The 25,024-nt window shown below is 36.0% G+C and overlaps 3 protein-coding genes and 1 non-coding gene across 4 annotated transcripts; 2 read left to right on the top strand and 2 right to left on the bottom strand.

Annotated features, from left to right (window-relative positions):
* The first annotated feature begins 1,813 nt into the window (after nt 1–1,813).
* Nucleotides 1,814–11,887, top strand: LOC133797417 (uncharacterized). The gene is made up of 19 exons (XM_062235309.1): nt 1,814–3,535; nt 4,122–4,433; nt 4,563–4,802; nt 4,919–5,039; nt 5,105–5,262; nt 5,402–6,035; nt 6,647–6,711; nt 6,802–6,903; nt 7,009–7,151; nt 7,437–7,492; nt 7,672–8,327; nt 8,429–8,622; nt 8,746–9,034; nt 9,540–9,803; nt 9,919–10,028; nt 10,178–10,511; nt 10,728–11,135; nt 11,234–11,480; nt 11,588–11,887. The coding sequence occupies exons 1-19, from the start codon at nt 1,994–1,996 to the stop codon at nt 11,611–11,613; spliced, it is 5,901 nt and encodes a 1,966-aa protein (XP_062091293.1). The 5' UTR covers nt 1,814–1,993; the 3' UTR covers nt 11,614–11,887.
* A 1,594-nt stretch (nt 11,888–13,481) lies between these two features.
* Nucleotides 13,482–13,553, bottom strand: TRNAC-GCA (transfer RNA cysteine (anticodon GCA)). The gene has a single exon. It is a non-coding gene; the product is annotated as a tRNA-Cys (tRNA).
* Nucleotides 13,554–14,469: 916 nt separating this feature from the next.
* Nucleotides 14,470–17,050, top strand: LOC133797415 (pyruvate dehydrogenase E1 component subunit alpha-3, chloroplastic). The gene is made up of 3 exons (XM_062235308.1): nt 14,470–14,946; nt 15,402–16,182; nt 16,424–17,050. The coding sequence occupies exons 1-3, from the start codon at nt 14,713–14,715 to the stop codon at nt 16,699–16,701; spliced, it is 1,293 nt and encodes a 430-aa protein (XP_062091292.1). The 5' UTR covers nt 14,470–14,712; the 3' UTR covers nt 16,702–17,050.
* A 1,928-nt stretch (nt 17,051–18,978) lies between these two features.
* On the bottom strand, nt 18,979–22,531 carry LOC133797414 (conserved oligomeric Golgi complex subunit 4). Its single transcript, XM_062235307.1, has 2 exons — nt 20,850–22,531; nt 18,979–19,836 (listed from the first exon to the last, which is right to left on the bottom strand). Exons 1-2 carry the CDS (start codon nt 22,479–22,481, stop codon nt 19,207–19,209), a joined length of 2,262 nt encoding a protein of 753 aa, XP_062091291.1. The 5' UTR covers nt 22,482–22,531; the 3' UTR covers nt 18,979–19,206.
* Nucleotides 22,532–25,024: the final 2,493 nt, after the last annotated feature.

Genomic DNA, 25,024 nt, shown 5'->3' with positions numbered 1-25,024 from the left:
CAAAGACTGGAGGGTAATACTCTTGGAATCTTCCACATGCCCATCCATTTTGTAATGCCCCACGTCACTATGACTGCTTCCTGGAATGACGACTAGCACTACAAACCAACACAAGTCTTTCCAGCGTGCTTTGTCCTCACTTGGCACGCTTCTTAGGAAAACTTCCTAGGAGGTCACCCATCTTGAGATTACTCCAGGTCAAGCACGCTTAACTTTGGAGTTCTCAAGTGATAGGCTACCGAAAAGAAGATGCATCTTGTTGATATAGGTAGTACCCATCAATCCATTTAAGTCATCTTCAACCGTGTAGTCTCATACCTACACAATCTTAGAATCATCACACATGACCTTCCCCAGGCGGTGTGGGATTGCACAGCATTTTACCCGATCTTTCTCCCTGCGGATCACGAGATTCTGACTATCACAAAAAGTATACATTACCATAAACAAAAACACAATATTCAATCTCTCTCTCCTCCGTGAATTTTTTTTTATCTCTCCATTTTTTCCGGTCGCCCACATTCAACAGCTTCAACTCCGGTGGCATGAGGTCTTCATTTCAGATCTTATTCTGGTTCTTCTTGTTCTTGTACTTGTTATTTTTTCATATATGATTTTGCATTTTTAGATCTGATTTTGCATTTCAGATTTGATTTTTTTTTTTGAGATAGATAACTATAATTAGTTTACAATCACTTTAGATTTTTTTTTTTTACATCTTTTTTTTTTCACACTTGGCTAAGTACTTAGGTACTATGGCGACAAGTTCCTTTCTTTTTTTATTTCAGATGTGATTTTTTTTAGACCTAACTATAACTAATTACGATAACGATCAATTTAGATATTTTTATTTAGATTTCATTTTTTTCACACCTAACTAAGTAACTAGGTATCATCACAATTTTTTTCATATTTAATTTTCTTTTTTTAGACCTAGTTAAGTAATCAGTTGTCATCATATTACTAAAAAAAATTATTTTGATGGTGGTGATCAGTCACCACCATATCACTAAAAAACTATGAAAAAAAATTGATAGTAATAATTGGTTACTATCACATAAATTTAAAAAAAAAATTCAGAAAAAAATATGATAACCAAAATATAGAAAAAAATCCATAAAAAAATAAAAAAAAGTCATAAAAAATACACAGTTAAAAACCTCACATTTATCAAAGTTGATGAAAAAAAACCATATTTTATGTGATTTCCTATTAAAAAAAATTCATAGTTAAGTGCTATAGCAAAGAATTTGTATATTGCTTATTAGAAAATTTTAAATTTTTTGCCATAACCATAACCACAAACATAAAAATAAAAAATAAATTAATAATAATAAAAAGAAATACAATAGAAGATTACAACTTAAATAATTTTTTTTGAAAAAAAAATCTTAATTCGAATTTGAATGTATATTAGAAGAATTTTTTTTTGACAATAATGTTTAAGGAAATTTTACAATCACACTTTATTTTTCGGTATACCTATACACTCATCTTATTTTTGGTACTTGCTAATTTTATTTTTTTATGATTTTGTATACTATGTTTTTGTAAACTTTTAATAAATTCTAAATTTTATGTGTCAAAATTTTAATTCAAATAATTTGTTAAAAGTAACATATTTCAACGCTGTGTTTCAGTAAATATAATTTATCAACTCTGTTTTCAGTAATATAATTTATTTGAATTATTTTTTAAATTTACACGATCTTAACAAAAAAAAAGTGCACCAAAAATCATGCACGGAAGATGTACCTCACATATATTAGAAGATTTTTTTTAAAACAATCCTTAAAAAGAAAAGAAATAAATAAATAAATACTCGATTGACTGAACAGTGTAAACGACAACTAGAGGAAGTCCATGGAATTGAAACTGTGGATGAAATAATCGACCGAAACGACAATTCTTTCCCAGAAATTGCTTCGGAATCGGAATTGGCCCATGAGACTCGACTAATTATCACTTCCCTCGCTCCGCCCAGTCACCAACCATGGAGCTCGACCTCAGCTCGTTCCTCGATGACGACGAAGACGACCAACTCAACTCCATTCCCCACCGTACAATCGACGACATTCTCAATGACTCTGATTCTTCCACCTCTTCGTCTCCTCCTCCATCTCCACCCTCCGCTTCCCGCCGTCTCTCCTCCGATCCCAACCGTTCATCCTCCGCCTCCAGACTCTCCTCCCAGTCTTCGATTGACGGGACCCGCAAGCCTACGAACTGTCCTAAACCCACACAATTGGAGGAAAGGCGAATTGGGTCTCGAACCAGTTCGGTTGGGCGGTTCAAGCTCGGCGATTCGTCCGATGACGTGATCCGGAGGGGGTCGAGGCCTTTGCCGTCGTTGTTTGGAGGAGTTCGTTCTAATGCGAAGCCCGGGGCGGCGCTAGCGGCTGCGGCGGCTGCTTCGAGGTCGATGCCGACTCCGCACGCCGCAGCGATCAAATCGAGGAGGAGTGTTGGGATTGGGGGTTTTCAGAAGGCTCTCGAAAGTGTTCAATCGGGTTCCACTAATGGTACTGGTGTTGCTGCTGATTCTGAGACTGTTGTTTCTGATGATTTGGGTTCCAATTCTACTGGTGACTTGAATGTGACTGGTTCGGAAATCAGTAGTTTAGATTCAAAGATAGTTGAAGTTAATAATAGTAATACTGATGATGAGAAGACTGATGAAACTTCAAGAGATGGAGTTGCGGTGAGTTCTTTTGTGGGTGAAGTTCTTCATTGTAAAGAAACAGAGAGCGATGAATCAAGGGCTGGCAGTGCTGGAGAAGGCTTGTTGGGTGTAAATAGGGAAACCGAGGCAAGTTTTACTTCAGTGAATGTTGGGAAGGATATTGATTTTGATGAGAATCCTGCTGTTGACCATGTTGAAAATAGAAACGTCGGGACTAATTCTTGTGATGAAAACGAGCCTGGAGTGGATGAGAGTTCAGAATTTGTAGGTGTTAATGATAATAATGGAAAGGGTAGTTCTTGTTGGGCTGTTGCTGATAATAGTGGAGAACTCGCAGTGGAGTCGATGACTGAGGAATTAGAATTGAGAGACTCAATAAACAATTTACCTTATATGAAGGATGACAATGATGATGATCTCGATGGTGATGATGCTAGCTCCACGAGTGAGATTAAAGAACTTGTGGAGGAGAGAATTGGGCAATTAGAGAGCAGGGGAATCAGTCAACGAGCAGAAAAGAAATCACAGCCTTGCATGAAGCCACTTGAAATAGCTGAAGAGCTCGAGAAGAAACATGCTTCGACGAGTATGCACTGGGTAGAAGGTGCTGCTGCCCAACCAATGAGGCTTGAAGGTATTCGGAGAGGGTCCACAACATTGGGATACTTTGATGTGAATGCCAACAATAACATCACACGGACTATTTCATCTCAGGCATTTAGGCGCGATTATGGTTCACCGCAGGTCTTGGCTGTTCATACTAATTACATTGCAGTAGGAATGGGAAGAGGGGTTATTATAGTTGTTCCCAGTAAATACTCTGCACATAATGCTGACGATATGGAAAAAAAGGTTGCATTTGCTTATCTCTTATATGTATTTTGTCTCTTTGATGCTTTTGTATTTACTGTTTTTTTGCTTTAGTTGAATCTTGGAATTTTTTTGAGATGTAGCTGTAGGGTGTTTTGGAACAAAATCATGGAAGAATGATCTCTTAAATATGTTAGACGTGATAATTTGTTGCCAATTTCTAGTTTCGATATGCCTCTTGTGTTCCCATAAAAAACAGGTAGTACTTGAATCTTAACAGTCACTCCAAGATATATCTGGCTTGAAATATGCTTTGCCATATAATCTTTGCATTACCATAAAGTTGTTTTCTTTTGAATTTGGTTTTGCTTTATGTTCCTTGTTTCTAGGAAATCACAAAGAACAGACCTTTTGCAATTTATACAGCTGATAAGCTAATCTTTCTTCTTCATGGAGAAGAACCGCAGCAATAGAGTTATTAATGTTACTACACTGCTGTGCTACTCAAAAAGCTTTTTTAATTTTTGAAGATTTTACAAAACATCCGACTTCAAATTAATTTATTGTTCTCTCAAGCAGTAGTTTGATGTTTCATTTGTGAGGTTGCTTATCCCATTTTATGTGCCAGATGATAATACTAGGGTTACAAGGGGAACGATCTTATTCTGCTGTAACTTCTTTATGCTTCAATCAGCAAGGGGACATTCTCTTAGCTGGCTACTTTGATGGTCATATTACTTTTTGGGATGTCCAGAAGGTATCCGCTGCTAAAGTCATCTCTGGTGAACATACATCACCAGTTGTACATGCATTATTTCTTGGGCTTGATTCTCAGGCTACACGTCAATTTAAGGCAGTGACTGGTGATAGTAAGGGTCTGGTTCTATTACATGCCTCGTCAGCTATATCTTTGTTTAGCAGGTTCAATGTCAAAACACAGGTAGGTTTTCATACTTCACCAAGAAATTAATCTGCGCACTTAGTTTTCTATTTATATATTATGCTAGTTGATGTAGATTTTCATATATAAATCCTCTCAGTTTAATCTTTATTATATTGATTGAGCTAGTGTCTTCTTGATGGACAAACAACGGGGACAGTGCTTTCAGCTTCACCACTCCTCTTTGATGAATCTTTTGGAGGTGCTTCGCTGTCCTCTCAGGGAAATGCAATGGGTCCTGCTAGCAGCATTGGCAGCATGATGGGGGGTGTAGTCGGTGGGGATGCAGGATGGAAACTCTTCAATGAAGGCTCTTCTTTGGTAGAAGAAGGTGTTGTTGTTTTTGTCACATATCAAACTGCTCTGGTGGTATGAAGCTTTCAGATGATTAGACATATTACATGCATCTTCTTTGGTGAATTCCTGCATGCTTCTTTGTGAATATTGCTGGTTCACAATATAATAATGCTGAATCTTTGTTGAAGGTGAGACTAAGTCCAACTTTGGAAGTCTACTCGCAACTTTCTAGGCCAGATGGAGCTCGGGAAGGTTCCATGCCTTACACTGCCTGGAAATGCACGAAACAATCACACAATTCATCAACTGGTATGTTCTGACTTAATATGTTTAATTTTCCATTGACAGCTTTTTAATATAATTATTTGCTGCAGAGAATTCTCCTACTGAAGTTTCAGAAAAAGTTTCACTGCTTGCAATTGCTTGGGATCGGAAAGTTCAGGTAGCAAAGCTGGTCAAGTCAGAGCTAAAGGTATATGGCACCTGGTCTCTTGAAAGTGCAGCTATAGGCGTGGCTTGGTTGGATGATCAGGTACCTGTATATTAGCTTATTATATTTTTTGTCATGCAGGGGTTCTATCTAATTCTATATTATGTGTTATAATTCTCTTCAAGTATTGAGAGTTCTATTCAGGAATACAAGTATAACTGAGGGTTTTGTGTCTATCCAGATGCTGGTGGTTTTGACTGTGACCGGACAACTATGTTTGTTTGCAAAAGATGGAACTGTGATTCATCAAACTAGTTTTGCTGTTGATGGTTCTCTCGGGAATGATTTTGTTTGTTACCATACTTACTTCACGAATATCTTTGGAAATCCTGAAAAAGCTTATCACAATTGCTTAGCCATAAGGGGAGCTTCTGTCTACATAATCGGACCATCGCATCTGATTGTGTCCCGCCTTCTACCTTGGAAGGAACGAATTCAGGTTTTACGAAAAGCAGGTGATTGGATGGGTGCTTTGAACATGGCAATGACAATTTATGATGGTCAAGCACATGGAGTTGTTGACCTTCCTAGGACCTTGGATGCTGTGCAGAAGGCCATTATGCCCTTTCTGGTAGAGTTGCTCCTTTCATATGTGGAAGAAGTATTTTCTTATATTTCAGTGGCATTCTGCAACCAAATTGAAAAAATGGATCTACTAGATGATCCCAGTAGCAAAAGTAGTTCTGTGCACAATGAAATAAAAGAGCAATATACACGTGTTGGTGGAGTTGCAGTTGAATTCTGTGTACATATCAAGAGAACAGAGATCCTATTTGATGAAATTTTCTCTAAGTTTGTTGCTGTTCAACAAAAAGGTATTTTAGTATGCTCTTGCATGAAGTTCCTTTATAACAATGCCATAGGTTAAGTTGAAATTTACATTTCTGTATTGGTGATTATGGCATTTAACTGCAAAATGCAGGCATTCTGTGTGAGAATATGCAGAGGTAACTCTACTGTTGTGACAAAATCATAATTAGTTCCAAGTAAATTTTTAGAAAGTAGGCTCAATGTCAAAATAAAAGCTCTCTCATACTTCTAATTAAAGTGGGATACTCTTTATTTGATTCTCATTGAATCTTAAATCAGTACTGGGGGGCGGCATACTCTTCATATACTGGCCCATACAGTCTGGATCATATCCTTGTTCAATACATGATTACAAACTTATTGTTAAAGACCCAAGATTGGAGTTTTGTATCACTAATAAACAGTATAACTGAATCCATATTCCACATGTGTTTGGATTAGAAAAAGGGAATTAGTTTGTGCTAGTGGTGTTTCCTTTTGGTATACTTAAGCTGCAAATTCTTTTCTTATTAAAGGAGGTGTTATACGTAACAAGCTGCTATATGCAGTGCATTGTCATATTCTGCTGCCACAGAATGTTCTTCTTTGACTGATTACTTTCTCGATATCATTGTAGACACATTTTTGGAGCTGCTGGAGCCATATATATTAAGGGACATGCTTGGTTCTCTACCTCCAGAGGTATAGCACAATGTTCAAGTATTTTGGCTGTTTTACAAGCTATTTGTATGTTCTAATTTTTTATTTTCTATTTTTTAATCTCATTCGAAGATTATGCAAGCACTGGTAGAGCATTACAGCAGCAAAGGGTGGTTACAGAGAGTTGAACAGTGCGTCCTTCACATGGATATTTCTTCCTTGGATTTCAACCAGGTGAACACCTTTGAGATGTTTACTGAAAGTTTTCATATTCAATGGATTTTGTTCTGTTATAATTTCACACCTTGACTGAGGAACTAGTGTTTACTTCTTTTGTAGGTTGTACGGTTATGTCGGGAGCATGGACTTTATGGTGCACTGTTTTATCTCTTTAATAAAGGATTGAAAGATTTCAGGGCACCTTTAGAGGAGCTCTTTGCCGTTTTACAAAATACTCAAAGCGAAGCCAATTCTGCCCTTGGGTATGGTTCTTAACATCTTGAGTCTTGACTTGCTAAACTTGTCTGGTTTTTCATAGTTTATGATTCTCTCCAGGCCTGCTCTTTCTTAATGATTAATTATTTTTTGGAAAAATTTCTGAGCAATAAAAAATGTGTTTCTATTCCCCCATTTTTCTTGATTGATTTAGTAGGATCCTATTCTTATGATAATTTTACTGGAAGCGTTCAATCTAAAGTATCTAGCAATTATATATGAAGCTTTTGGCCTCATTTTTTTACCTCCCATTTTTCAATTCTTGTAAACAGGTATCGAATGCTAGTTTATTTGAAGTACTGTTTTTCAGGCCTTGCTTTTCCGCCAGGTATGACCTTGATGTATTTATATTAGTGGGTGTAAAACAAATTTCTGTATGTATCTTCCTGGAGTTAAATTTTATGGAAATTCTACAATGCAATGATGAAAGATTAATCTCATTATTCTCTGACACTAAGTTTATGAAACTTTTTTACGGGAAAAATTTCATTAAATTACTCTATGCAGGACATGGTAACCTTCCTCCTTCACGCTTGCCATCTGTTAGAGAAGAATTGCTGCAATTTTTGTTGGAGTCATCTGATGCTCGAAATTCAAGAGTTGGTTCAAGATTATCATCTGGAGCGCCATATCTGAACCTTTATTTCCTCTTAGTAATGGACACCGAAGCTACCCTAGATGTGATGAGATGTGCTTTTGAAGAAAATAAAATTCCACAGCCTGAGCTTTCTTCTCATAATGTGGCTGATGCTGGCATGAGCACAAAAGAAGAGAACATTTTAACGGAGAGTCAAAATTTATTGGTGCAGCATACAGTAGATGCTCTCGTTCATATTCTTGAAAAGGGCATTTCACAAGCAGATAGAACTTCTGGTGACGACGAAGGATCAGCAGAAGAGTGGCCATCAGCAAAAGAAATAGGTCATTTGTTTGAGTTTATAGCACATTATGTTGCGTGTGGAAGAGCTAAAGTCTCAAAAGAAGTCCTCAATAAGATTTTGGAGTATTTAACATTAGAGAATCTGCAATCAAGTGCTTCTGCTCATAGCAGAATCTCAAAACAAAGAGAAAAGCAGGTACTTGCCCTTCTGAAGGTAGTACCGGAAACTGATTGGGACACCTCTAATGTGTTGCAACTATGTGAGAAAGCATGTTTTTACCAGGTACGTTTACTCTTTTGAGGTTGTATTGAAGACTTAACGTAGGACTGCGAACTTACAGTTTTAGACAAATCAACTCACTATCATCACTATTGCCCTCTTAGGTTTGTGGTCTAATTCATACCATCAGGCATCAATATCTTTCTGCTTTGGATAGCTACATGAAAGATGTAGATGAGCCCATTCATGCATTCTCATTTATCAACAAAATATTATTAGAGCTCAGTGACAGCAATGACTGTGGTGCTTTCCGATCAGGACTCATTTGTCGCATTCCAGAGCTGGTTAACTTAAACAGGTAAAATGCTTAACTCCTTAATTAATTTTGCGTCTATGTTACCTTTCAAATGTTATGTGGTCTCTTCATGCAGACATCTCTTTCTATCCTGAACTTAACCTCTAGCATTTCTGATAATTTCAGGGAGGGCACTGTCTTCTTGGTTATTGACCAGTTTAATGATGAAGGTTCACATATTTTATCTGAACTTCGTGCTCATTCAAAAAGCCTTTTTCTTTATTTGAAAACAGTCATTGAAATTCAGTTATCTGGCACCCTGAACTTTGATTATTTAAGAAATGATGATCTAATGAGTATGAAGGATAAATCTGAAGAACTTACGGCTTACTTGGAAAGAATCTCTGATTTTCCAAAGATTCTGCGCAGTAATCCTGTACACGTGACTGATGATATGATTGAACTTTATCTTGAGGTGAGTACATCCATTACTACGGTTAAGAATGCAGGAATTTTTTTATATTCGTGTCTACTTTGTCCTTATATGTTGTTCTAATATGAATATGTTTGCTATCATTCATGTGGTTGCTTTATTTTGTAACCTCTATGGTTGATAACTCAAGGACTCATTTCATCAGCCACACAGACAAGGATTCAGTTAAACAATCATATTTCCATTAGTTTGGGCATGTCCCTACACCTCTTGTATTGTTCAAATAATTAATATACGTGTCTCTTTTTCAAAAAGAAAAAAATGTTTGAGTAGCCAATTTGGTTGTTCTTCTATACTCCGATCATTTTGGGACCACGTATTATGTGTAGCAAGTTGATTCCGGAATACTGTTGTTACTCTAGATTTTACAGAAGTTTTCATGGTGTTATTTTCTTCCATCTGTTACTTTTTTTTAAAAAAAAATTATGGTTTGTAAATTACAGTTTGTGCTACCTTTGGTTTTAAAGTTTTTTTTTTTTTTTTGCAGTTGTTGTGTCAGTATGAACCTGATTCAGTTCTCAAGTTCCTTGAGACTTTTGATAGCTACCGCGTGGATCATTGTTTACACCTATGCCAGGAATATGGAATAATAGATGCTGCGTCATTCTTATTAGAAAGGGTTGGTGATGCTGGCAGTGCTCTATTACTTACACTTTCCAGCCTTGATAACAAGTTTGCCAAGCTTGCTGATGCTATGGGAAGTGGGGCTGCTTGTATAAAGCATTTCAGTACTGTCAAAAAGTTGGGAGAGGTCTGTTGATATGATGTTCAGTGAGAGTATATCATTAGGTTTCTCTACTGGCAATAACAAATTTGTGTATGCTTACATTGGTTGATTTGTCTTATATGTGATCGTCCTGTCACAGGTGAAGGAAATAGAAAATATATTGCATGCCTGTATTGGATTGTGCCAACGAAACACCCCCCGTTTGAATCCTGAAGAAGCAGAGATACTATGGTTCAGATTACTAGACTCGTAAGTTCACTACCAGATTTCCATCTTCTTTCTTGCTTGTCAAATTGAATCTCTTTTCTCTATTTCTCTTTCTTTCTCGTCATATTTTGCAATTTTCACAAGTACACGATATTTCTTATGTGAAGAATAACCATTCAATTTCAATACAGATTTTGTGAGCCTTTGATGGGTTCATTTGGTGATGGAGGACTTTTTGAAGGAGGAAATCAAAATAGAGTATTGGCTGAGACACCCAGCCCAGATGATTTTGAAGAGGCGTCCATCATCAATTGGAGAATTCCAAGATCCCACAAAGGTGCTCACCTCTTGAAGAAATTGTTTTCTCAGTTCATTAAGGAGATTGTTGAGGGCATGATAGGATATGTTCGACTTCCAACTATCATGTCCAAACTTCTTTCTGATAATGGTAGCCAGGAATTCGGTGACTTTAAACTCACTATACTGGGAATGCTTGGAACATATGGCTTTGAAAGAAGAATTCTGGTATTTTCACTTTTTCTTTTTCACACGTATACTACTATGTTCTACTTGTGTCCATTTACCTGGATTCTGTGACATACAACAGGACTTCGTGTAATGATCACATATTTAGGTCAATTTTTTTTTGCCCCCTCTGTTTTTATAGACCTCCCTTGTAGTGGTTTTTTAAACTTTTTAAGTTTTCTTTTTAATAATATTGTTTACAATGATGCTATGCAGGATACTGCCAAATCCCTGATAGAAGATGACACATTCTATACCATGAGCTTACTCAAGAAAGGAGCATCTCATGGGTATGCCCCTCGTAGTCCAGTTTGCTGTATATGCAATGGTGTTCTTGCCAAGAACCCTTCTAGCTCAAGCATTCGAGTTTTCAACTGCGGTCATGCAACTCATGCTCAGTGTGAGCTTTTGGAGAAGGGAGCATCCGGTGCTGGCTCCTCATCTGGATGCCCTGTCTGTATGCCTAACCAGAAATCACAGAAGTCAAGAAATAAATCAGTTCTTGTAGAGAAAGGTCTAGTAAAGAAGTTTCCAACGAGACCCCAACAAACACATGGAACAACAGTTTACCCCCATGACTACGATTCGTTAGACTATGCTAACGGGCTTCAGCAAGTCTCACGGGTATGAAGCAATGTTTAGCTTGTTACTGTTAGTATTGTAATTTTATAGGCTTCTTGAATATAGAATAAGGTAATCAAATTTTGTGTTGGATGCTGCAGTTTGACATGTTGAACATGTTGCAAAAAGAGCAAAGATTTGTTCAGGTAGAGAATATACCTCAGTTGAGGCTTGCTCCACCAGCTGTATATCATGAAAAGGTAAAGAGAGGAACTGATATTCTAACAGGAGAAAGTAGCAGTGGTCTGTCAAGAACAGAGAAACAGAGCAGTAGTAGAAGTAGGCCGCTAAAAGATCTAAAAGTTAAGGGTTCATCTCTTAGATTTCCCTTGAAATCAAATATATTTGGTGAGTTTTTGTTCATCCTGTAATTATTTTTATTCTGGGTTTCATTATTTAGGTTAATAATCCCTTGAAATATACTGATTGAAGTAACCTTTGTGATGTTGATATAGGCAAGGAGAAAATCAGCAAGAGGTGATGCAACGGTGTGATGTGTGTAGATATACTAACAATACTGGGTTCGGTATGATGTCTAATAGTTGAGGATCAATTTTTAGTAAAGCCCATGTTGGCTTGAGTGAGATTTTTTTTTTTACATTTAATTTCTGTATATTTATGTAGAAATGTTCCTTACATTTTTTTAACATATAGTTGCCTCCTGTATATGATCAAATAGGAAATTTTGTTTAAATTTTGAATAAAAAACCAATAATTTGGCGAGGAAAAAAATGTGCGATTCGATTATTTTCATCTGTTTATAGTTAACCACTTGTTATGTCGTAGTCTAACGTAATTAAAGCTTCTTTGCCAGGTTAATTGCGTCCTCATTTCAATAAATTTGTTTCTTCTCATTTGGTAATATTCGTCCTCAATCTAAGTATAAGTATTGAAAAAAGCAACAAATTTTATTAGTGCTAGTTGAGGTATCAAATAAAAACAAATGAGTTTATTTAGCAATTTCAAAATTGAAGTACATACTAAATGCACAGAAAGGGATTCTGATAACACAAGGTATATAATTTTATTAAAAAAAATATATACAAACCAAAATTATTTTAAGAACCAAGTGTAAAATAAGTGATTAAGAACGCATAATGAATGCTGAAAAATAATCCAATATGATTATTTTCATTTTGGACGTTAATGTCTACTTCCTTTATTTTAATTTAACCCTTGTTTAGAGGAGATGGTCAATAAATATATTAAATTTTTAGTTTAGAATTTTTCCAATACACCAAAACATTACCTTAGCTGATGTTATACTATTTTTTAAAACAGTGGATCCCATATGAAATAAATGTGATTGGTTAAAAGAAACTATCACATCAGTTGGTAATATTTTATAGCATAATTTTGATACACATATTATTACTCTTGTATATAATAGAGGTATTCCAAATGCAAACAGTGTGATTTGAAACTTTTTTAGTAAACGCACTCTACATGTTGTTTTGAACATTTTTTTAAATCACATTATACCACATATGACCTCAAACTCCACTACACCATATGTGATTTATGCAGTTTTGAATTAAACATTAGTTTTTTTTTTTAAATAATATTTCGTATACATGACAATCAAACATAAATAGTTTAACATTAAACTTGAATAATACAACCAAAATTTAAACAACATGAACAAAATAAATTTCAAATTAAATTTTGAAATAACAAAAAATGAAATATATATATATAAATTGATATAATTATAAATTTATAAATATGTGAAATGATAAGGTTTGAACAACAATTATAAATTTTTAAATCGCCAACTACACGGTTTTGGAATAAATATAACCTCACCACACATTATATGAGTTTGTAGTTTTTTTTAATACATTTAGAATATGTTTGGAAAACTAACTTATAATTAGAATTGAGTGTAATTCAAAGTAATTACTTAATTTGACATGTTTGTTTAACCAATTAATTATATAATAACCATGTTTGTTTATCCAAGTGAAATGACATATTTAATTAATGTTAAAAGACCTATTTCATTTTAAAATCATTTGGAAAATTGAGTCTTATTAGAGAAGTATTATAGTTTGGAGAGGATACGGAAGATAAGAAAAATAAAAAACTTTTGAAAGGAGAATAATTTCAATCTAAATTAATTTGTTATTTTTTAATTGATAGACATACAATTAAAAAAATTGATCCCTCTAAAATTTATTATCCTTCAAACTTTAAAACACACAAACAATGAGTCTATTTTGCTAAGCACTAGAGAGATGATTTTCATTTTTTAATGATGGCATAATCAAACATACTTTTTTTTTTTTGAGCAAAAACATACTTATACTTTAAAAATTGAGGAAAATATTCGTTTTTAAAAAATATTGTAGGGCCCAACCGGGTTCGAACCGGTGACCTCTTGATCTGCAGTCAAATGCTCTACCACTGAGCTATGGACCCATTTGTTTGTTGTTATCGATTTTTTGATATTAATCTGTTGAAGAATATTTAATTTTGACCTCATCCATTGCCACGTTTAAAGTCATCCTTGTCCACATGTCACACCCATCAATTTATATTGACACCACAGAAGAGTCATACAAAATCGCCCTAATTTTTTGCAATAATAAATGCTTATATTCAATTATAATATATACAAATACAACCTATTTCCATTGCTTGCAAACCCCAAAACCAAAATAATTAAAAGTTGGACAAAAATATATATATATATATATATAAAAAAAAGTTGGACAAAAATGTTGATTGAATTCATGCATCAAACTCATCTCCAGAGTCCAATCAGTTAGAAACTGGTATTTATTACAAGAACCATTTTTGCCTCAAAGGGTTCGTCCAAGAACCCTGTCCTCACTCCAACACTATAATTGTTTTTTAATTTTTAATTTGGAGAAGGAAAGATTGGAAATGGAAGAATTGTATGGTTAAGAGTGTTATATTTTACATTTTAATTTGTTGGACATAATATATGGTTCAAATATTCAAGACTGAATATTAGATTACACCAATAATTATATGCTATCTAGTGTTGGGCAACAAATAATTTCCATTGACAATTCTCTATTGTTAACAGGCATATGAGCAGTCTATGAAAACAACAACACTATTTGTTTCTCGTTCTTTTATTTCATCAAAACACTAAATATTAAACATTAAACAACACCACCGTCCAAAACAAAAGAATTCTCTTTGTTTTTTTACACTTACAAAATGATATTTACAATAATAAATTTTTCTTAGTAACACGATAGTATATTGTAAAAATGTGATATTATATTATTCTGTATTTTTGATACTTAATAATAATAATAATTAATAGAAACGTAAATAGCAGTAAGAAATTAGTTGGGTTTGGGTGGCTTATAGTCCAACGCTCTCAGCTCATCTGGCTCCGCACGCACAGTAGGCGGGCATTTCCAAAGACTTCTCCCTCGTATCCTCCGCCTCCTTCTTCCTTCTTATTTTCTCGCACTTTCCCTCATTTTCTCATCTCATTCTTTCTCTCTTTCCCTCTCTTCTTCATCATAACACCTCATCCCATTTCGCTTCTGGCTTCTCTCAACTGCCTCCCTGGGGTTTCCAAACACTAGAGAGGGCAATGTCGTTCTCCGCCACCAAGTTCGCTCAACCAGTCCCTCTCCATGCCTCCACACCCAGATCCAATGACAACCCATCTCTCTTTAAGACCTGCTCTTTCCTTGGATCTACCCAGAAGCTCCGCTTCAATCCTCTTCCCACCAGAGCCAATCACTCCGCTTCTTATCGTCGATCCGCCGTCGTTTCCGTCTCCGACGTCATCAAGGAGAAAAAGCGTCAGACTTCCACGAATCTGGTAACCCTTTTTGTTTTGCCGCTTCAATTTTCTGTTCAAGCTTTACTTTCAATTCCTCTTGTTTTTGTTTGAATTATGGGAATTTAATGAAACCTTAGCCTTATACTAATTGCTTTTTTTTTTTCCAAGAAAAAAAAAATTCTGGTTTACCGTATTGAGTTCCTAAGATTTGTGTGATTGCGACACTCGAGTAAGATCAGCTGAAATAGGTTTGATTATCTATTTGAGACCTCTAATAAACAAATCAGAAGATTTGTATTTCAGTTTTTGCTATTTGATGGTGAAATTCAAGTTAGTTGTCTTCCAAAAACTGTTGATCGACACGTTAATCTTAAAGGGATTATTTCTAATGTATAAATTTTTCCATGCAACAAAAAATTATCGTGAAACAGACAGCCGAACAGGGTTTATGATGATTTAGCTTATTGAACTTTTTTGAATTCTATTTTATCCAGCTGATCACGAAAGAGGAGGGCTTGGAGCTGTATGAAGACATGATATTGGGCAGATCTTTCGAGGATATGTGTGCTCAGATGTATTATAGGGGCAAAATGTTTGGTTTCGTTCATCTCTACAATGGCCAAGAGGCTGTTTCAACTGGGTTCATCAAACTTCTGAAAAAGGAAGACTCTGTGGTGAGCACATACCGGGATCACGTGCATGCACTGAGTAAGGGCGTCCCAGCCCGTGCTGTGATGAGCGAGCTCTTTGGGAAGACCACCGGATGCTGCCGGGGCCAAGGAGGTTCGATGCACATGTTCTCCAAAGAGCACAATTTGCTCGGAGGATTTGCTTTCATCGGTGAAGGGATTCCGGTGGCAACTGGTGCCGCGTTCTCCTCCAAGTATAGGAGGGAGGTTTTGAAAGAGCCCGGCTCTGATCACGTAACTTGTGCCTTTTTTGGAGATGGAACTTGTAATAATGGACAGTTCTTTGAGTGTTTGAATATGGCAGCTTTGTGGAAGTTGCCCATCATTTTCGTTGTGGAGAATAATTTGTGGGCAATTGGGATGTCCCATTTGAGAGCTACCTCAGATCCAGAGATCTGGAAGAAAGGACCTGCTTTTGGTATGCCAGGTGTTCATGTTGATGGGATGGATGTTTTGAAGGTCAGGGAGGTTGCTAAGGAGGCTATTGGAAGGGCCAGGAGAGGAGAAGGACCGACCTTGGTTGAATGCGAGACATACAGATTCAGAGGACATTCATTGGCAGATCCAGATGAGCTCCGTGACCCTGGTCAGTAATTCACTTCATTTTTTTTTCTTTTCTCAAATGATTAATTCTCTTTATAGTCAATTTTGTATGGTTATCAAATGTTTCTTCAGGAATTTTCTTCTGTCTCTTGCTAGAGTATGTTCTGTGAGGAGATTCTTGGCTTTGCAATTAGTATCCAAATCCCATATGTGTAATCATATGTATGTGTTGATTTAATGGAGTTCCCTGTTAATCATCCCTTTCTGGGTTCCTAATTTTGCAGCTGAGAAGGCACGTTATGCTGCCAGAGATCCCATCACAGCCTTAAAGAAGCACTTAATCGATAGCAAATTAGCAAGTGAACAAGAGTTAAAGGCCATAGAGAAGAAGATCGATGAGCTTGTTGAGAATGCTGTTGAGTTTGCAGATGAAAGTCCCTATCCAGCCCGAAACCAGTTACTGGAGAATGTGTTTGCAGATCCAAAAGGTTTTGGAATTGGACCTGATGGACGGTACAGATGTGAGGACCCCAAATTTACTGAAGGCACAGCTCATGTCTAATTATTCAATATTGGATGTCTCATAATCTTGCTGGTTTTTAGTTATTGGATCTGGATGTGTATGGTCTTTTATGTTTTACTTACATCTAGTGGTATCTCCAGTATTAGCCATTTTCTACTGTAAGCAGGATATGTTGTCAAGGTGGGTTTCTAATTTCAATTTTGGTTGTGCTCATCTTTAAGCTATCATTGTTTTTATATGAAGCTCAGAACTTATTTATGTTTGCACAACTTCTGCTTTTCTTATATGAAGAGCCCAAATGGGCTCAGTTTGTAGCCGTAGGCAACTTCTTTATTCATTGCAAATTCGTAGAAGTTGGAGATAATAATATAAAATTTGTTCTGTTTCACTATTTATCTCACTGATTTGTTAAATGTTTCTTAGTATAATTCAAATTTGTAATGTAGTTTCATGTTTACCAAGAAACAATTCACCTACTATATATGTTTTAAATATTATTCTCCATGAACTGCAAGACAAAGGCTCTCTCTCTCTTTGCTGGGTCACATAATACTCCAACTCATTGTTCCAATTTTGATTATGATCTCTTGTCAAAATTTTAAGGGTATAAATTATGGAAGGTCTAAAATGTTTTTTTTTCTATAACTATTGTGTGTTCCGAATCAAAACTTCACAAGTATTTGTTTATATAAAATAGTTATACAAAAGTTATAATAAAAAAATGTTAGACCAAAATGATGATTGATGGAGAAGACTACAAGAAAGGATAGAGTAAAAATTATTAAAAATTTTAGCTAAGCCCGAAAGATAAAATTGAAACTACAAAATGGAGAACTAGCTATATTAATAAATAGAATATTAGAGAATCTCCAATATAGTGTAAATTCTATGCCAATGTTATACTTTAGCTAAAGTTAATGCGAACTTTAATATAAATTAAAAGGTTGTATTAAATATGGCATAAAGTAAATTTTATATTCTTAATAAATATTGATTAAATTTGTTATATTTATTTATTTAAAACTCTTTCCAATAAATTATAATTTTACAAATCACATTTCATATAACATTTGTACATTGGGTATAAAATATTAAATATTGGCAACATTTAATTATTTTTATTTCAAATTTAACATTAATAAGAGATTCTATTATAATTGTTTAATCTAAAATTGGACATGATGATGTGGCATATTAAAATGAACACATGGCAACAATTGGCATTACATTTGTTTATAGTGGTCGATTATGCTCAGATAAGAAGCTATCCTCCTCGGAGTCAAATAAGAGGATTAAAGATCATCGTTCGAAGAACATTGCTCGTGAGGACCTGGTCGAAGGCACACTGATTATATGAGCTGTACCGAGAAGACCTGGTTGATATATACTTTTGAGGACAGTCCACCTGACCAGAATAGCCCAAGTTTTATAAGATATTTATGTAATTATAATTTGAATGTATTTTGTATATTCTCTTATTATATATTCAGTTGTAACAAACTTACACTATGCGTGTAATACCCATGACCCGCTAAGGAACTATAAATAAGGATCTATCTTACAATAAAAACTCTGTCGAATTGTATTCTCTCTCAGACTTAGGAAACTCAGTGTAATCTTATTTTTCTGATATTGAGTCTGAGATCTTCATAATTAATAAAAGTGTCGGTGGACGTAAGTCATTACTCATTCTTGGAGCCAAACCACTATAAAATTCCTAGTGTCTATTACTTGAACTCAACTTTTGTATTCTTAATTGTCATTCAATTTGACTCAATGTCGTTGACCAAAATGTTAGTCAACAAAAATTTATAAGTTTGTGTTACCTACTAACTACTTGTGACTATTTTTTTTTATTTCTCAAAACTAATCTTGAAATTTCTAAAACAAAACAAAAATAAATTTAATCAAGCATAAGCTAATAGCTAAAATTCTCGACACATTCTAAACTATTAAATTAAATTATAGCTTAGTGTATTTTAGGAATTAAATATATTATATTTGACTATGTTTTTAATAGTATTTGACTAAATTTCTATTGGCAATCATGATTTATTTCCGTATTTTCGTTGACAATTACACACTAAATTTTAGTAAACAAGACAAGAGAGTTATCGAGCCTTAATAAAGTAAATCAATGAGATACAAATGCTGTGCCAATAAATAGATTTCAATATGATGTGACCACATGTAATTACATGACATTCTCCACTCATATGCAAAATGTCCACTGATTCTAGGAACTTAGAAGCTAGCTTTCTCTTGAGAATCAAATCTAATAAAACTCAACTTAACTTTTTAGATAAAACACAATGCTTTTGACTTCCAAAATAATGAACTTGATACAAAGTAAATTTTCATTTTTAATTGTACACTGTTTGGGGTTCACAACAAAACAAAATGCTACATTGCCTGCCTGAGGTGATGTAAGGAAAAAAAAGGTGGGCAAGGAAGGAGGGTTATATCATTCTTTTCAAAGGGGGAAAAACTATTGGTAAAAGATTTGCAAACAACAAAAGAATATATGGCTGTGAATAGACACATCTACAACTTGAGAGCTGCAATTGCTTCAGGTTTAAATTCAACTCTGAGACCTAGTACTCGTCTAACCTCCGCTGGAGTTAGTCTCCAAGTCATAGGCCCTGAATTTTCACCCCAGAAATCAAGAATCTCAGAGACCTTCTCTAAGTTGAGAATTGTTGCCATTTGAGTGAGACGGGCAAACTTATCTCTAACAGTCCTTTGAGTCATGCCAGAGAAGTGGCTTACCAATGCCCTTGCATCTCTATCAAGCTGCAGACCTCCAAGCTGACTGAATCTTTTCTGCATCATAATCACTTCCAGCCTCTTGACGATGAAGTCGATGACCAGATGAACAAATGAATCATAGTTGTTAGCAGTCATTAGAGACTGCAGCCATGCCACATTTGTTTCCACTGCATGGAGAAGCCTCTGGACCCATGGATCATTAACCTCGTTGTCTGCGTATTCAGCTTCTGACAGCTCGTAACTGATAGTTGCAACACTGTCCAACAACGGACGAATTCGTGGTGTAACAGTCCCCACAAGTTGTTCCAAGCCAGCTGACAAAGCTTGCTTGAATGTGCTGCTCATATCCCCCAGCTCTGACAAACAAGATTTCACCTTTTCTCTATCAGCTGGTGCCGGGAATACCTGAGCACATATTGTACATCCATCAAGTTTATGAAAGAAAATTATATTCCTCTCATGAATTTTGAAAAAAAAAAAAACATGTATACAAGCTCAACAAATGAAAAATAAAAGCGACAGGCCACTTTTCCAGCATCTAAAAACTATTCAAGACCAAACAATACATCAAATGAATGTTTCCCCACAGTGGAAAGCAACTTGTGAATATCATATTCATGAAAGTTGATAACCACATGACCTGCAAAACAGCCTCATGGGCATTGCGTCTTTCGGTAAAAGAGACTCGGAGTTTAAATCACATACTGATCGAAGTACAATATATGCTTATGTGGCTTATTTCATACAGGCTGATGATTGTCTATGTTACCATAGATAATTATATTAATGACAGATCTTCTTAGTATCAACAGTGTAAGATAAGTGACGCATAATTAAGATTATAAGCAATTGGATCAACAATGGTCACATATAAAAATGGATCCGTTATTTATAGTGTTCTTTGGTAATTATGGCAACTTCTAAGGACTTTGTCCAGACAAGCATAGAATGAATATGCAAACTTTCCAGGCGAAAATTTGGATGATTCTAAGAATGCATATATGCAAATAGTACTACATTGTTGAAATTGATATTTATATATATATATACACACACACATGATAGCAATTGGATCACCAAAAAGATAACCAATCTCAAGTAACAACTAACAATGCATTGTCATGATTCAGAGGACAAACGTATTATCTACTATTCATTTCTCAATTAATTTCTAAAAAAAATGGTTAATAAATGTATCTCAAATAGGAATCTATGTAAGCATTTTCCAATTCACACTAGCAACTAAAGTCTCTACGTAGAAATAGCATGCATAAATCATGATCAAATGGCATTAGCAATGAGGAGCAAATCTATTATGATCACAGCTTCAGAGTTAACCCACGAACAAAGTTACAATGTAAGCCACAGACTAGATTGTATCAAAAGAAATGAGCAAAGATAAAATAGAGGCCACTTACCTCTGCACATTGCTCTTCAATCTCGTGCTTCAGTTTCAGGACATATTCGCTACTAACATCCATGTTGTTTAAAGCTGTTGCAATCTCTGTTCCGGTTTTCTGTACGCCAACACCACCCAAGAACAACTTGGCACCAAGATTAGGCTCTCTCATTTTCTGCTGCAATGCCTCGTGGTATTCATTGCTCAACAAGCTACTCGCCCCACTAAGAACAGCAACCACAGAGCTGATATTCGAAGTGGATATCGCCCTTCGCAAACAACTCTGCAAAACATAGAAAACATCGTCCACCATTGATGTTGTCAGACTATCAGGTACGTGCTCATCAATATTAATAGCCTTTCTAACATTTTCCACCATGAAGAATCCTTCTAGAATGACATAAAACCCAGTAATATCCTGAACAACTTTGCTGAAGCTTCCACTCCTAAAAGCCTTGGTGGCTCGTGGGAGTAACTCCGGATCCACAGAAGTCAATCCCTTGATCTTAGAAACCATGAACTCTGTGTAGTCCTCACCCAGTTGCATCAAGGAAAGTATTTCTTCCAAGTACAACTCAACCTCTCTGGGGTCCGGTCCCTCATTGCTAACCCCAACAGTGAGCAAATTCTTATTCTGGGTATTGATCTCAGAAGACAACTTGGGCAATTTCCTGTACTCCATGTACTTCTTCAAGATCAAAGTACCCCTAGAATCACACTCCTCTTGAAGCTCACAAATTGCATAAACAATACCATCTTCACCACATAGACCTTTCAAAATGGCATGGTTCTCTTCAATAGCCAAGACTATATCTTTAAACAAATTGGTCAAGCATCCAACAAAATTCACCGGATTCTGACCAACACCAGAAGCATTTTGCTCCATCAACTCCACCAAATTCTCATACTCAAGCCTAGATCTCATCCCAATCACCTTCCTCAAATAACCAACATAAACCTGCAAACCCTCTTCCTCCAATCCCAGTGGTGTGTACAACTGAATGAATCTCAGAATGGTGGCGTGGTCTCTTTGATCCACGGCCGCCGAGAGCCGCTTTCTCACAATCCCCTCGAGTTTCTTCTTCGATTCCATGAGCTGCTCCCTCTGATCCGAGCCAGAATCCTTATACTTATCGTCGATTTGGAGGAACGTCTGGACGTAGTTGGCAGCGGCTTCATAGTCTTCGTTCTCTAGCGCCTTCTTCACCCCATCAATGCAGTTACCCCTCTCAACAATGGCATCAAGGCGTTGAAGCGTGGACTTGACACGCGACTGTGCGAAATCGAGCTCACGAACCTTACCACTAACATGGTCGGCGAGGTCTGCGGTTGAGCTCACATTCGAAAGCATGTGGTCCGACTCGCCCTTGACTATATCGAGAACCTCGGCGGACTTTTGGAGATGGAGAAGTTGCTTATCGAGATCGGTGCGCTGAGAGAGAAGGCTGTCAAGCTCCAGATCCAGAGCTCTCTGATAAGCTATGCATTCGTGGAGCAACCGAGTCATGGCTCCCACATCCGTCAGGCTCCGCACATCCTCCAGTGCCTCCTCCGTGCCGAATTTTATAGACGACGACGATAGCAGATCCTGCTGTTGACGGTGGTGATCATTTTCCACGGATGTGATCGATCCGTTCGGTGTCGACCCCATTTTCTTCTATTCAATTCTCCACACAAACAAAAAAAAAATGGCAATGGTGTACTTTGAAGGAACTGAAGAAGAATACAGTGACGAATGCTTCTCGGGTCCGGGTTTTCAATTGGTCTCATCCATAATCAAAGATGTTGGGCCTTGAGCCCAATACGACAAAGATTATCAGCCCAATACACATTCTACATTGTTACCCATTTTCTGGAATATTAACAAAATAATCTTTTAAAAAAATAACTAAAAGTTTTTAATTTTATTTTAACATGTAGTTTTCTTTCGTTTCCATTTTAAAAATCTTATATTAAATGTAGGATAAGGGTGCACATTTTTTATATACCACTATAGTGAATTATATATTTTTATAGTGAATCTTCTACTTTTCAAAATATTTGGAATAATTTACGTAGTAAAAAATAAAGTTTTAAAATTCGAGTTCAATATTTTGTTTGGATTACATTTTCCCACCCTAAATTATATAGAATTCGGATGAGGTCTATGTAACTATAATAAATACAATCATATAAAACAATTGGGGTCATAATTTACTGAAATGTGTACTACGATAGTGGTTCACCATTGTAGAGCCCATTAAATATATACCCATCATACATCAAATATATACTAAAAATAAAATTGAAAAAAGTATAAGTAATACTAACAAATTCTTAAACTTGATTATTTTGTGTTTTTTTTATTGGGTCTCTCTCTTGTGGGTGGGAACTAGAGTTTCTATTTTCTTTTTCTTCTACTTCTCCTCTAGGTAATGGTTGTCGTCGATGAAAGACGTGCTTCTAGTGTACTTGGCTGAGAGGAGTCAATGGTGTTGAGGGTCCTAGTGGTGATGGAGACAAAAGAGCCTCTCTCGCGTAGTTGCCTAGCTTTCCTCCTCCGGTGGATGGTGGTCCTTCTTCGTTTTGACCCCGTGATTGGTGTCGGACCTGGAATCTGGCGAAGCTTCTGGGCTTTCTGGGTTTAGATTGTCCATATCTAGGTCCGGGATATCTGGCTCCTTTCCGCGGGTTTATCGTGGCTTTGAGGGTCTCTCGGTATTGAATTTGGGACAAGGGGGTTAGTGGAGGAAGATCGGTCCTCAGGCAACATTGAGTTGGAGTTGCGACCGAAGGATTGGGTGGCTTCGCTTTATGTTGCTGAGATGGATTTTTGTTTTTGTCTTGCTTGTGTTAGTGTTTATTTTGCTTTGCTTATGTTTAGACCCAATAAGACTGGCTCGTTCATTGAATAATGTCCCCTGCTTACCACTATGTTTGTTGATGTTTTTGTACCATCATCTTTAATAGTTTGGTGGTTGTGTCACTTTATCATGATGGTTAGAGGTTCGTTTGCAATCCATGTCATTAGATTTTTGTTAGGAGAATCTAGTGGCCCATTTCATTAGCAAAATATGTCACTTTATTTTTTTATACAATAGCTAGTTTTAATATGTTTTGAGATTAATTTTATAATTTTAATTTATTTATATTACTTTTTATCATTCATATTTTATAAAATATTATTTTTACATTATTCATTGAAAAAAAAACTAAGACCTTTATCATTGTAATGATCAAAATTTCTTAATAAAGTTTAGGGCCTTGATTAGGGGGCCAGGATGGCAAATCTTGGAATTATATGATTATGTGATATTTATGTGTATCATTATGTGAGATGTGAGTTATATCATAATATGACTAGATATGCATGTTTAGGTGTATTAAATATGCATGTAGGCACATTTCTGTTTAATTAGGCAATTTTCATATTTTGGCAATTTCAGGTATATTTGGCATATATGTGGCATGTGTGTGGTGTTTCATTATTATTTGGTTATGCTAGGGTTACTCAGCATGAGACGATCCTAGGAGGTAAGCTAGTGGGAAAGTCACAACGGGATTTATACTTGACTCGGAGTGAGTCAAGGGGTAATCAGCACATTACCGGGATATTGGATAATGGAAATAAATATTTTAGGATAAATTAAGAGTTAGTAAGATCAGGGGGAAATTCTAGGAGTTTTGACTCTTTTACCCTGGGGGCGTTTTCGGAATCCTGAGCATTAGGATTTGCTTGAAGCTACTTAAGCTTGAAGTAACAGGTTAAGAAATAAAAAAGAACGTTCAGAACATTCTCTCTTCCTCCCGTTCACTTTTCGACACCCGATCACATTTTCGAAGGAAACTTGACTTCTAGGACTCAGATTCAAGCGATGATCGAGGCATAACGATTTTAGGGAAGATTAGAAGCTTTTTATCTGGAGGATTTAGTTGGGAAACAACTCAATCGGATGTAATCCAAGTTTTATGTAACGCCCTGGTTACCCAAGAACAGTTACAGTGAACCGGAAATTTGACCCGCTACCCGAGTCCTTTGGTTAAAAACGTGTTCTAAGTGTTATTAACAGGTTAAGGTGAAAAACAATAAAAATGAAATGATATATTTTATTAAGTATATAACTGCTCATGAGCTTATCAAAACGTTTACAAGTTATTTACAACTCAAAATGGTCACTACTGTTTCAAATTTACAAACCCGCCGACCTAAGCGGC

Source organism: Humulus lupulus, chromosome 8, assembly GCF_963169125.1.
Source record: "Humulus lupulus chromosome 8, drHumLupu1.1, whole genome shotgun sequence".
Lineage (NCBI taxonomy): Eukaryota > Viridiplantae > Streptophyta > Magnoliopsida > Rosales > Cannabaceae > Humulus > Humulus lupulus.
Note: the sequence above shows the minus strand (reverse complement) of the source record. Positions and strands in the feature narration are given on the sequence as shown.

Coding starts and splice junctions, on each gene's coding strand:
- LOC133797417 (XM_062235309.1), top strand. CDS start 1,994: ATGGAGCTCGACCTCAGCTCGTTCCTCGATGACGACGAAGACGACCAA. Junction 4,434..4,562: donor GGTTCAATGTCAAAACACAG/GTAGGTTTTCAT, acceptor TGATTGAGCTAG/TGTCTTCTTGATGGACAAAC. Junction 7,493..7,671: donor AGGCCTTGCTTTTCCGCCAG/GTATGACCTTGA, acceptor TACTCTATGCAG/GACATGGTAACCTTCCTCCT.
- LOC133797415 (XM_062235308.1), top strand. CDS start 14,713: ATGTCGTTCTCCGCCACCAAGTTCGCTCAACCAGTCCCTCTCCATGCC. Junction 14,947..15,401: donor GTCAGACTTCCACGAATCTG/GTAACCCTTTTT, acceptor TATTTTATCCAG/CTGATCACGAAAGAGGAGGG. Junction 16,183..16,423: donor AGATGAGCTCCGTGACCCTG/GTCAGTAATTCA, acceptor CTAATTTTGCAG/CTGAGAAGGCACGTTATGCT.
- LOC133797414 (XM_062235307.1), bottom strand. CDS start 22,481: ATGGGGTCGACACCGAACGGATCGATCACATCCGTGGAAAATGATCAC. Junction 19,837..20,849: donor TTGAAGAGCAATGTGCAGAG/GTAAGTGGCCTC, acceptor ATATGTGCTCAG/GTATTCCCGGCACCAGCTGA.